At 57.1% G+C, this 12,471-nt stretch overlaps 2 protein-coding genes across 2 annotated transcripts in view; both read left to right on the forward strand.

Moving 5' to 3' along the window:
- Window positions 1-235: 235 nt before the first annotated feature.
- On the forward strand, window positions 236-3,562 carry LOC144722810 (uncharacterized). Its single transcript, XM_078601247.1, is given in 2 exon segments — window positions 236-2,440; window positions 2,443-3,562. Coding segments are annotated over 2 exon segments (1,845 nt in total). The 5' UTR covers window positions 236-1,020; the 3' UTR covers window positions 2,868-3,562.
- Window positions 3,563-4,576: 1,014 nt separating this feature from the next.
- LOC144722809 (uncharacterized) overlaps window positions 4,577-12,471 on the forward strand; it is a 38,428-nt gene continuing 30,533 nt past the window's right edge. The window contains exons 1-3 of the mRNA XM_078601244.1: window positions 4,577-4,762; window positions 4,999-5,069; window positions 7,488-7,560. Of these exons, the coding sequence (XP_078457370.1) occupies window positions 4,691-4,762; window positions 4,999-5,069; window positions 7,488-7,560 (216 nt within the window). The 5' untranslated portion in view covers window positions 4,577-4,690. The remainder of the gene's footprint in view (window positions 4,763-4,998; window positions 5,070-7,487; window positions 7,561-12,471) is intronic.

The following is a 12,471-nucleotide window of genomic DNA, read 5'->3' on the forward strand; positions in this document are numbered from 1 at the left end:
GCACTTAGACGAATATTGCCCAAAGAGTACTAACATTGCCGTTAGACGAACACGTTCTTGAGTGAACATCGTGGACAGAGCTAAACGGAACTAAATCCACAATAGCCGATGTGAGGGTAACTCATCCCCCGCTCGCCCCCCACGTCGCCTCGTGCCTGTAGCCACGGCGGTGGCCGAACGTCTCCAGGGGCTGAACTTCCCCGGGGACTCCGCGGGGGGGGAGGGAGGGGGGAGAGAGACGCGTTCACCCAGGGCTCCTGCCTTTACCTCTAAAAACTTTATTTTTCTCACCCTTTTTTTGGGATTTCTTTTCACCAACAGTAAGTGTCTTGCTTTATACACATTTGTGATCAGTTTGTTTGTTAATTTAGACGTCCTTTCTCTTTCTTTCTTTGTTCTTTTGTATTGTTTTCACTGTTCAGTGCGCGGCGGCGCTCACTGCAGTGGAAAGGTGTGTTTGGTTTTTTTTCCACACAATCCTCTACTTTTATTTTGATAGTTGATTTCATAATCACACTTTTCTTTGCTTTCTTTTCGATCTTGAGTTCCTTTAGCAATCTTTGAGTTTCGTGATTCTTTTTCGTGTTTTTCGTGTCTTTTTTTTGTTCCTTTGTCTGGTGTGCTCCCACGTGTTTCACACCCGTGTTCGCACTGTACCACACCGGCCGGTGTGGGTGCAGGGCAGACATCCCCTTTAGAATCCCCTCTTGTTTATTGCTGCGAGCGTGTTTACATTATTTTATTTTTATTGGTGTGCTTTTTTCTTACGTTTTCGTTTTTTTTCCTCCTCTTGTAAAAAAAACAAAAACCAAGGACTTAAAATAATTGTACTCTCTCCAGGGGAGCTTTGGGTGGGCAGCAGTAACAATAATCGGCAGAAGGTGGTCATAACACAAATTTGACCATCTTTATATATATTTTTTGTTACGTTTATTGTTTTTTTTGGTAATTTTTTTCCTGACTTAAGAAAGTAGAGAGGTTTGCTTTCTTAGTTGTGCGTGACATCTCACACACGTGAATATGTCCACCCGACCCGCAACAACGTACGCGAGAGCTACCGCACCTACGCAAGACCCGTCTCTGGGGTCTGCAAGGCACCTGCAGCAGCAGCAGCACCCAGAGCCTCCACGGGAGGCTGGGATCCGCTGCCCGGCTTCTCACGATGTTCCGATTGAAGTTTACGTGGATGCGCTGCGCGCTATCGTGCCAGGGGGCTCGATAAGGTACGCCTCCAAGGTGAGCGGAAGAGTGGTTTTCTTCATGGAGTCTGAAAAGGTGGCAAATGCCGCCATGGAGAAGGGGCTGACGGTTGGCGATTGGCACCTTACCTTGGAGCCAATGTCATCACCGTCGGTACGCGTGATCGTATCCAACGTCCCCAACCACATTCCCGATAAAGACATCCAAGATCACCTAGCTAAGTTGGGCACGCTGACTTCCAACCTTCAGCGTGTGCCTCTGGGCCTCAAAAATCCTGCCTTGAGGCATGTCTTGTCTTTTAGAAGGCAGGTCTACATGCTGGTGCCCAATGGGCAGCTTGAAGAGGGCTCCTTTGTGGTCATGAATGGAGGAAGGGCCCATAGGCTGTTTTACTGCAAGGACGTGCTAAAATGCAACCTTTGCAAAGCAGAGGGGCATGTTAAAAAACACTGCCCGATGACAGCAAATGCCCAATCTACCAGCGAGACAACGGTGGAAAAGGGTGATAAGGAAGCACACCCAGCAAGTGACTCAGGAGAGGGTCCCTCACCACGGAGATCACGCGAGGTGGCGGTAGACCTCGCTCCAACCCCAGCTACTGACATGGAGACCGAGGCTCAGCCAGCCACCCAGCCGTCATCGACAGCCGGACCTCTGAAGAGGAAATTTAAGGAGGACTCGGCTTCATTATCTCCAGAGACCAGTGGGGATGAGGTCAGTCCCTTTAAAGATCTCCCAGAGTTGGAGTCGGACATCGCACCGACGCCTGAGGGAGATGCGGAGAGCACTGGTGGCAAGGACGGGGTCTTCGCCATCCCAGATACCCCTAGAAGTGGGACACGCAGAGGGAAGAAGCCCCGTGCAGGAACCAAGCGCAAGACGCCTGATGAAAATCTGGAGCCTGAGATGGAAGCGGGGGAAACCGCAATCTGCGAAGTGGCGAAGGACACAAATGAAGAGGGTCGCACTTCAGACCTCGACGGCGCGCCCAGCAAGGGGGCCGAGGGCTCCCAGGAAACGCGAGCAGCCAAGAGCACGGAGGAGCCCAAACAGGACCCCGGCAAGGCAGCAGCTGGGACCAGGAAGAAGAATGAAGCAGCAGCACAGGAGGATAAAGGCAAGCCGTTTGCATGCGACATTTGCGACCTTTGCGGGAAGCGGTACAAGAACCGCCCTGGGCTGGGCTGTCATTACACGCACAGCCGCTTAGTGGATGAGGAGGGCGAGGACAAGGACTCGCGCCCGCCACACCTGTCACGCGCCGCTCGGAGGACCTCAAAGCCAAAAAAGGTCCTGATGGGCTGGCAAACCCTAGCAACTACTGCGATTTGGAGAACAAGGAGACGGGACAATCGGAAGAATTGGTTTCCTGTTCCGATTGTGGAGTTTCTGCACACCCGTCCTGTTTGGAGTACACTTCAAACATGAGCACCGCCATCAAGACTTACCGTTGGCAGTGCATTGATTGCAAGCGCTGCAACATTTGCGGCGCCTATGAGAATGGCGACCAGCTGCTGTTTTGCAATGACTGCGACCGTGTTTATCACATGTATTGTTTCAGCCCTGCCATGTCTGAGTACCCAGGGGAAGGCTGGAGTTGCCGCCTTTGCCTGGACTTACTCAAAGTAAAGGCGTCTAAACCAACCAGTCATAAGATGGGATCCTAGATGCCAACATCCTTGAATGATGACTCAATTCTCAAGGGCATACCCAATTAGTAAACCCAAGTTTGAGCCACGGTTGTCTCCTGTTGCAATTGGTATATTAGTGGAGTATTTTATATCACAGGGGACAATAGAATCTGAGTAGACCTAATGTACAACAACCAGATCCTATGTAATTTGTGTGTATATGCGCCGAATGTTGAGAATGTTTGTAGATTTAATTTTTATGCTGTGTACCTGCTTGTGGAAAAGAGAGAGCAGTACTTTCCGCAGGTTTTTTTGTAAGTTTTTTTTGACTGTTTGGCGTCGGGTTGGCTCCCCATGAGGGTGTGCTCACTGCCATTGCTTACCTAGGTACTACATGTTTTGGGTACCGACCATCCCCGTGTGCTGGTTGTTTACTCAGTGCTGTGTTTGGTCACCTGATATGCCAAGGTCTGCAGTAAGTAGTTACTGTGTATTGCAGCTGATGTTCTTTTTAATTATTGTAATGTTCAAGCTTACTTAGGGATTTAGAAGAAATTCAATAAAAGAATGGTAAAAAAGGGGAGGGAGGGGAGGGGAGGGAGGTCAGGCAGGTGCCTTCGCCGCTATGGTGCTGGTAGCGCAGCAGCAGGGGATCTGGCGATGGGTGTTTTGAGGTTGATTTGTTTTTCTTATTGGTGTCTATGAACACCGGTAACACACAATGGGACTAATGTTACACGGGAAACTCGCGTTAAATCTTTGATTTAAAAAATACAAACAAACGACACGATGAACGAAGTAAAGTGCCGAAAGACTGAGCATCTTTCTCGTCTGATCGTTTAAAAAAAAAGAGGGAGGGAGAGAGGGAGGGAGAGAGGAGAGAGGGAGGGAGAAGGACGGAGAGAGGGAGGGAGAGGGGTGATGAGAGCAGAGGGAGATGAGGAGGGAGGGACCAGGAGGAAGAGCTGTTTTTGATCAACGCTTCACAGTTCGTGGAGAGAACCCCGCCCCTCAGTGCCCACTCCACACACCCCCGCATTGATTTATATGAAAGCGTAGTTTAATGACGTAATGAGGTTGATGACCATTGACATTGAAGATTGATGACGACGACAACTGCAATGATAATGGCTTGCCGTGGGTGATAATCACGAATTCATGATGATAACGACTGTTTGATGCTGACTGACCCCTTGATAATGTTTGGCGAAGTGATAGCTGACTGATGATTTCCAATCGCGACAATGACATGTGATGTTGATGATGATAACGATGATGACGATGACAGTGTACAAGGCACGTGAGCCATACCGATCAGAACTTAACAAAGCCAAAGATCCCCCCTGAGAGATGTAACCTCCATTCGGGGCAAGCGCTGTTAGCGAGCGCCTATGAAGGCCGGCGCGGCACACGAGGGGGTGGGTGGCCAGCACTCGAGGCGCGTGTCTACACGTCGCCACCCTCTCTCCGCGAGCCCCCTCCCTCTCCCCCGACTTCAACTTCTCTGCCCCACCGCTCCTCCCGTGCGTCGCGCCGCGATGCGCATGCGCGGAGTGCGAGCGGCGCGCGAGGTCGGCTCATCCCCCCAGCGACGCGGGGGCAGCAGCGACTCGACGGGGGCGGGGCGGGGGGGGGGTCCCAACTCGTGTAAGAGCAACGCCTGGCGAGGAGAGAGGGGGGGCGGAGGTAGAGAGTGAGGGAAGGGGGGGGCGAGCCCCTTAGCTACCCCCGGGTCACTGCTCCTCCACGCCGCGCGCGAACCGCCACGGAGGAGACGGAGCGCGGGCGAGCCGTGAACGTCAAGTCCCGAGCGACCCCCCTCCTCCATTCTGGCCGCCCCTCGCCCCGTGCACCCCCCGATGGCTTCGCAGGAAACCCGCCGGGATTCCCGGATCCGCGCTGCGGCGGAGGAAGCTCGGCGCTGGGTCGAGGTGAGCGTGACGGGCGGGCGGGAGGTGCCACTGCTGCTGCCGCTGCTGCCGCTGTCGCGCCGCTTTGTAGGGAACGCGCCGGACACCCGACCCGCGCGCTGACGAGCGAGAGCGCCCTGAATAATGAAGCGATGTGTGCGCGCCCTTCCCTCCTCCCTGCTGCCCGCGCCCCGGTGCCTGCCTCCATCCCCTTACCCGCTGCGCCTCCCTCCCTGCTGCCCGGCGCGGTCTCCCAGGCCGTGACGGGGGTCAGCTTGGAAGGCGTGGATCTTCGCTGCGCGCTGCGGGACGGGGTCGCGTTGTACAGGTAAGCTGGGGTCAAGCTGTCGGGGGGGGGGGGGGAGCTCCCAAACTCCTCCCGCCGCGGACTCCGCGTATCCACGGCTCGGTGTGAGTTTTGCGAGTCTCAAAAACTCGGACCGATTCACCTGGCAAGTGGATTTGTTTTTTTGGAGTTCGGTGGGCGCGGTGACTTCTTCCGAAGTCGCGCGCAAACTTCGACTCTTCGACTGTCACGCGTAGCGTTCGAAACTCTCGCGCGCGTGCACTTTGCGTCGGCAACGTCCCCGAGTTCCCGAGCAGCGATCCCCGCTCCGTGTCACGTCAGCAGTGGTCGCTTTTGTGTGCGGACCATTGCCCGCCATGCGAATGTGGAATTTCCATCGCTGGCTCAGAGAGCCGTCTATAAAGATGAGCGCCACCCCTCCCCATTCTGTCATGTTTAGACTATGATGACACAGACTATGATGACACAGAGCGGCGGGTGATAACATCTGATCGGGGTTACAACGCACGCTCGTTTCCGCTGGGGTAACCACTCGGGTAACGCGCGCGCACGCGACTCCACGAGTGCGCGTGACGACTCCGCGCATCCCTGCCAATGGCTCCGACTCCCAACCCGCTCCCGCGCGGGCCCGGGAGAGAGGCCGCTCCCGAGGAGACGACCGTCGCGGAGATGGAGCGGTGTGATCGGTTCACGCGCAGGAGTGAGATGGATGGCAGCAGGCCTGGGCCGCGTAGAGGTGACGGCGGCTCAGGGAGGCTTTCAACCAGCAGTGGATAGATAATGACGTGACATCAAAGTGCCTCTTCCAAGGGAGGCAGGCAAAATGTTCTGTTGAGTGTGAAGACAAACGATGCATCGGGCATTGAGACATTTAAACTTCGTCGTCGTCAGCAGCAGCAGTCGTAGCATCAGCAATGAAGAGCTATCCACTGCTAGATGAAGGCCTCCCAAGCTATCAATAGCACGTTGCAGGGTGCGGAGGGGTCGCGGGGGGGGGTAAACGAAGCGAAGCGTCCCAGGAGTTCCCAGGGGAAGCGGCGCTGCTGCCGCTGCCGCCGCTGCCGCCGCTGCTGCTGCAGGCCCTGTGGCCGGTGCCGTACCCGTCGGAGCCAGCCCCGGGAAGACTGCGGCTCTGATGCCGCTTCAGAGCCCTCAACCCCGAACGAACGCCCAACCCACCTGCAGGCGCTGGAGATGCCGGTCCCTGTTCAACTCCCACCGCCTGTGAAGCGAATTGTTTGGTGAGAAGCTGCCGCTGCGTTGGCGATTGTGCACTCGCACAGTTAATAATAATACTAACACGAATAAAGACAAACTCAACACATTCGGTCAATAACACCGTGGCCTAAACAAAGAGAAAAATACACACGAGGTTACGTTTCGGGTATTGACGCTTCTGTGTTATGAAGAAGGGCCATTGCCCGAAACGTCGTCTATCATGTGTTTAATTTTCCTTCAGAGCCCCGGTGCTATTGACGTGAGGCGGCAGCGCGCAAGCGAATGGCGCAGTCTGCGCGTGGAGTGGCGAGCGTGCAGCGACTCGCTGACCAGAGAGTCCCTCTCCTCTTCACCCCCCCCCCCGTCCCCCCCCCAGACCCCTCCTGAAAGAGCCCCTTCTCTAGGGAGAGAGAGGGGAAGGTGCGTGGCGACGAGTCCGTGCCCGGTAGAGAAAGGCCCCTCTGTGCCCGCGCGCACTGTAACCCGACCGCCTGGGAACGCGGGGCCCCGGACCCCCACCCCCCGGGCCAACAGGGCCCCCACCTCCTCTGTGCTGTGTGTCGGGCAAGAGGCGCTGTCTCTTGGCGATCTGGGGACAACATTCGCCTGCAGCTCCCCTGGGCGCTCGGAGGCGCCCATAGCCCCATCGTCCCGATCGCTCCTCCGCGTCCGTCACCGTGGCGCGTCTCAGCGACCCCCGGCGATGAGGACCCTGGCTCGAGTTCAGCAGCACCCCCTCCACCCCTCCATCCCCTACACCCCCCTACATCCCATTCCACCCCCCTCCACCCTCTCCACCCCCCTTCCCGCTGTCCGCATCACAAAGCGGCCGCTGACGGGGGGAGAGGTTAGGAGGGTGCGAGCGGATGGCAGTGGGGGGGGGGCACAGAGCGATGGGGGGGGGGCGTCGGGAATGTTTCGTGAATTCCTGCGCGTCGCGCTCCCTGTGTGTTTAACGACTCGCGCCTGGGCTCCGCTATTCCCGGACGAGCGCCGCGGACAATAACGGGATGGGTTTTACCGTGGCTCTACTGTGAGCACGCCGTTGGCCAGTTCCATCACGAGGCTTGCAGGACTACCGCGGGTGGATCGGAGTCGCAGGGTCAGTGGCAGACGAGGCGGCGACCCGCCGACGCGCGTCACGGATCCCCGCTCCCCGTGTACGTTTTGGAGCACGCGGCGGTGACAATGGAGCAACCCTCACCTCTGCTGCCTCCACAGACTCGTCAGCGCGCTGGTCCGCGAGCACGCTGAGTGGAACCCCCTGGAAGAGCCAGAATCCCTGGAGGAGCAGGTAAGGGAGTCATGGAGGGCGTCTCCACCCCCACGGGCGGGGGGCCATGTTAGGGGACACAAAGGGGGGGGGGAGGGAGGTTAATTGTCCCGACTGAATCTTCCCAGCCAACGGTGACGACTGTTCTACAGTGGCCCAGTCCAGCAGGGCCCACTTCTCGTTGTCAGGAGGACACTCGCTGCCCCACCACCCCCTCCCCCTCTCCTCTGCCGTCCTCACCTCCGGACCCCTCATCCCGCCCCCCTCCACCGCCCCCCCACCCAGCTCCCCCTCCCCGTTGCCGCTGCGATGCCTTCGCTTGACAGGAGAAGTCATCGCACAGCCGCGACCCCCCCGGGAAATCCGATACCGAATCCCGCGCCGCGTAGAGACTTGATCGGTGCCTCGGCGACTCCACGCTGAAGTCCCCAGGACCCCTGAGTTATCCGGACCCCTTGGTCCTTAAGCCCCCCACACCACTCCCGAGGGGGCTCTGAGAGGAAGCTGCGGCTTGGGTCACACGACTGCTCTGATAGTGCGACAGCCAACAAGTGTACTTGATCAACTCGAACCCCAACCCCGAACAATAACTCCAACCATTGCCCGAACATTAACCCTACCACATCCCCTACGAATATTCCCAAACAGGTACCCTGACCCCAATCATATTCACTAACCATAAACCCTAATATAACCCTTAAATATAACCCAACGATCTAGCCCGAACTTTATTTATTCCTACCCAACCCGAATCCCCAGCGATGAATTTGTCACTCGCTATGCTCCAGATCGCTGCTGGAGCTGGCTTGGAGTAGGGATCATTGGCGTAAGGCACCACCACGAGAGTGCATGGGACGTCTGTCCATAATATTATTGTTGTACCCTGTATCCCCATCGAGGTGGACCCGGCGTCATAAATGATCATCGGAACGATGCTTCGGACGATTCCGGCTGCCCATTACACCGGCCTCGAGGTGCCAAGAGCAGCGCGGATTTGGCTGCAGCGTTCCTTTCCAGAGCAGCTGTTGCGTCTCATTCACCGCGCGTGCCGGCTTCCACATTCCTCGACTCGAGCCTGACACCAACAATCGATGGGAATCGATTGTTACGTCCGAAGCACAAGCATCGAATCGTGTGTACAGGAATCGATTATTAACGATGTATGTAAATTGCATGAAAATTATTTGTAAATGTTACGTTCATGCTAATGGAGAGAAACGGACAATACAAACGAGAAGAACAATACGAATGAGACGGACAATACAAACGAGACGGACAATATGATGGGCGAGAGCCTGACCACACCGTTCGAGTCGTAGGGAGGGGGGGGGGTTACTTGACCATAATTCACCACGCTGGTCAGTGCGAGTTGGTTGGTGAAAGGCGAGCAGCATGGACTTGGGAGCATAGCGTCACAACACAACAGCGGGGGACGTTTCTGTACCGCCCTCTGCTGCTCACCACGTAGCAGAGAGACAGCCTGAACGAGACAAACATCGACATCGATTCTTGAATCGTAGCACGGAAAGAATCGGTGTAGGGGGGGTGGGATGAGTGGCTGGATCTTTACCCCCGTGAGCACGTGTCCATCACCCAAAACCCCACCCTTTGCCCCCCCCCCACTCCACAAGCCTCACCCCCTCACACCCCACACCCCCTCCCCGGAGCCGGGGCGGCTGTCACAGCTGAATTTGCCGTTTTGGCAGCAGCAGCAGTAGAGGCAGCAGAGGGGGGTTTGTAAATGTCTGGACAGTTGGGAGAGAAGAGCTGAGAAGAGCAGAGCTCGCGCAGAGAGTGGACACACAGCGCCGGGCTCGCCACAGCAGCAGCGCGGGGCCAGGTGAGGTGGTGGTGGTGGTTGGTGGTTGGTGGTGGTGATTGGTGTTTCACCACTCGTGCGTGTTAATCACTTTTGGTGGTTGATAAATGTTGGCGCGTAGTTGTTGTCTACTTTTGGTGGTGGTTGTTCACCACTTTTTGGTGGTGGTGGTGTGTTGTAAAAGTTGGTGATTATGGTTTATGGTTGTTAGTTTTCAATCAATACGTTTTGACCACTCTCGGCAATTGTTCGTGGTTGTTGTGAGTGGTTGTTGTTGTGCTTGTTGGTAGAGGTAGTTGTCGTTAGTAGTTGTTGTTGGTAGTGGCTATTGGTAGTTGTTATCGGTAGTAGTTGTTGGTTTAGGTTTCTGTCACGACCCCCTCAGTTAACTTCTTCATAACCGAGCCCTCATCACCGAGCCTCAGTGTGGGTCGGTGATGAGGGCCGTGTAACGAGGGGAGCGGTGGGAGTGGTGGTGGCGGTGGTGGTGCGCGGGCAGGTGTCGCCGCTATTGTTCTGGCCGCGGGCTCTTTCCACGCTCCTCTCATTGTCTTGCGCCCTGCAGCTCCGTGAAAAATTAATCAGCTCAGGTACCTCGCCTCCTTATCCCCTGCCCAGCGCAGATGTGGCAATGATGATGGTGCTGGTGGTGGCTGTGGGTGAGGAGGAGTCGCTGGCAAGGGCAATTTTCACGGTTTGTGGGGCAAGGAAAGAGCGCAGTGTTGTTGATGCGAATGTGTCCGCTGCTAAGTCTCCACATGGCGAGCGATGTTCAATGAGAACGAGAATTATAGCAGATGCGTGTTCATCGCTGCGACTGTTGTGGCTGGCGTGGTCTCGTCGTGCCCGTGGGCCCCGTGGCAGCTGCACCGCCTGCGCACGCGATCGCCACGCCACTGGGATACTCGGTGTGAGAGGACGGGTAGAGCTAAAGGCGCAGCCCTGAAGTGTATCGCTCTAGAGGCCGCTCTAGAGAGCCCCTCGAGATGGGAGCGTGGCCCATTCTTCCAGGCCGGTCAGTCGTCTCGCCGTCTACGTTACACGAGTCCACGGCGCGGCTCTATGGTCAGTGGCAACATTTCCTTACCATTGGCCCTGCTCACTGGGGTCGCACGGGCCTGAGGTCAAGTGGGGGAGCTTCACCTGCACGGACGATCGGTGAAGCCGCGTGTGGGGGGCGAGGGGGGGAGGGGTGGGGGACGAGGGGGGGGGGGTTGAGGAAGAGGGGTGAACATATCGGCTGCTGTTGTCGCTGTTGTTGGCTTTGTTGTGCGCGCACACGGACCCGCGCCTCTGTAGCAATCACGTGGTACCCTTCTGCGCACTCACCTGCCAGGTGCATGAACTCCCTCCTCTCCCTCGTCTCTCACTTTCTCAGCCGCTCGCCCTCTCTCTCCCTTTCTGTCTCCTTACGTCCCTGTGCCCCTAACGCGTCCCGCATGGCGGGACCCCCGCGCCTGCCCACGACTCACACGACTCATGCAGCAGCACCGAGTGTGCAGGCGGTGCAGCTGCACCAGGCTACAGGGACCAGATGGGGGCTGGGGTTCCAGACACTGGGATATGAAAGGGGGAGCAAAATAACACGGGGGATGAACGTAACTCCTTGCACCAAGGCCCATACCGTCTCCGTGTGAGTTTACGCGCCTCTATGCTAGCCTATGGATCTCTGTGTGACTCACTGGTGATCGGGCTGGACCCATCACCAGTCACGCCACACCACTGCTGCCCACCCTCCCCTCCCCGGGCTTCAGTGACCCAAGCGCCCCATGTCACCCACCGAGGAGGCCCCGTGGCTACCAGCAGTGAATCTGTGCGCCACCGCTGGGTCGGTCCCCTTGAGCATGCGGGGGGGGGCACGCGGGGTGGGGGTTGTTGCTCAAATTGGCTGGCGGCTGCCGGCAGCGCAAGTGGGGAGGGGTGTGGGGACCGAGCGGTGTCGGGTGGCAGAGCAGTTTAATAATAGCGCTGGAAATGCCAGGGATGTGAGCAAGGGGCGCGGGTCACGGCGAGAAGTCGCGACTTGGGGGGCCCATGGGGGGGGGGGGTGAGGGGTGAGGGCGGTGTGGGGGCGGAGAGGGTTGGGGGGGGGGCCTTGAGAGGCTCGAGGCCCCGCGAGTCCGGCAGCGCCGCGGGCCCTGCACGCGCTGGACACTGAGAGGTCACGGAGAGGTCACGGGGCAGTTGAGCAGTGCTGCTTAAGGCGAGCCTGACCCTGCTGATGAGACACTGAATGTGGAAACCGGTCCAGAATGTTGCTTGCGTTGAATGTGTTTTAGTTTCCTGTCCTTCCCCCGCACCTGCGATTAGCGCGGTTGACCACTGACGATGCCAAAGAAGTCCAACATACAGACATGGTATACTCTCTCAGAAGGCCGTGCGACTATGCGGGAGATTTTGTTTTATAATTTACAACTTAGGTTGAAGGCGTTAATCAATTAGCTCTGTCCGTCTGTGAAGTGTGTCCGTAGATGATGCAATTCAACTTCAGCACGAAGCAGAGGTTAAAGCTATAATGATCACACCGAGGTAAACAGGAGCCAGTGTTGTGCTAAGACAGAGGCCCGAGTGAGAATGTTCGTGCTGCTGATCGCCCGGCTACCGCGCCGTGCCCTCGTGAAGAGCCGACAGCCCACGGCCCTCGAGAGGAGCGCAGCGCCCTGGAGATTGACAGCGACAGCCCCACGGGGCGGACACGGGAGGTCTATGCCCGTAACTACACGTGGATGGGGGGGGGGGTAGCGGTTAGAGCACCGGGCTACGTACCTAGCTACCCGAGTTCTAATCCGGGCCTGGACTGTCGTCCGTGGCGAGTGATGTCAGAAATCGGTCGTGGGCAACCTCCCCACTATAAGGACCCGCACTTGCCAGCGTGGTGAAGTATGGTCAAACAACACTCACGCGCCGCACGGCGTGAAGCGACACTAAGCCAGCAGTGGATTGACAAAGGTTCGCCATGGCGGTGAATCCCGCAGGATGAGTAACGGAAGAAACAATGTCTGGAAGCGTAGCGGCGGATAGAGGGAGGGGGTGGGTGTACTGGGGAGAGGGCGCGGGTATTATTTATAGACACATTCTGCGCGTTAGGGGAGGGGAGCAGGGGGGGGCAGGGT

Source organism: Lampetra planeri, chromosome 15 (assembly GCF_965212315.1).
Source record: "Lampetra planeri chromosome 15, kcLamPlan1.2.h2, whole genome shotgun sequence".
NCBI classification, from domain to species: Eukaryota; Metazoa; Chordata; class Hyperoartia; order Petromyzontiformes; family Petromyzontidae; genus Lampetra; species Lampetra planeri.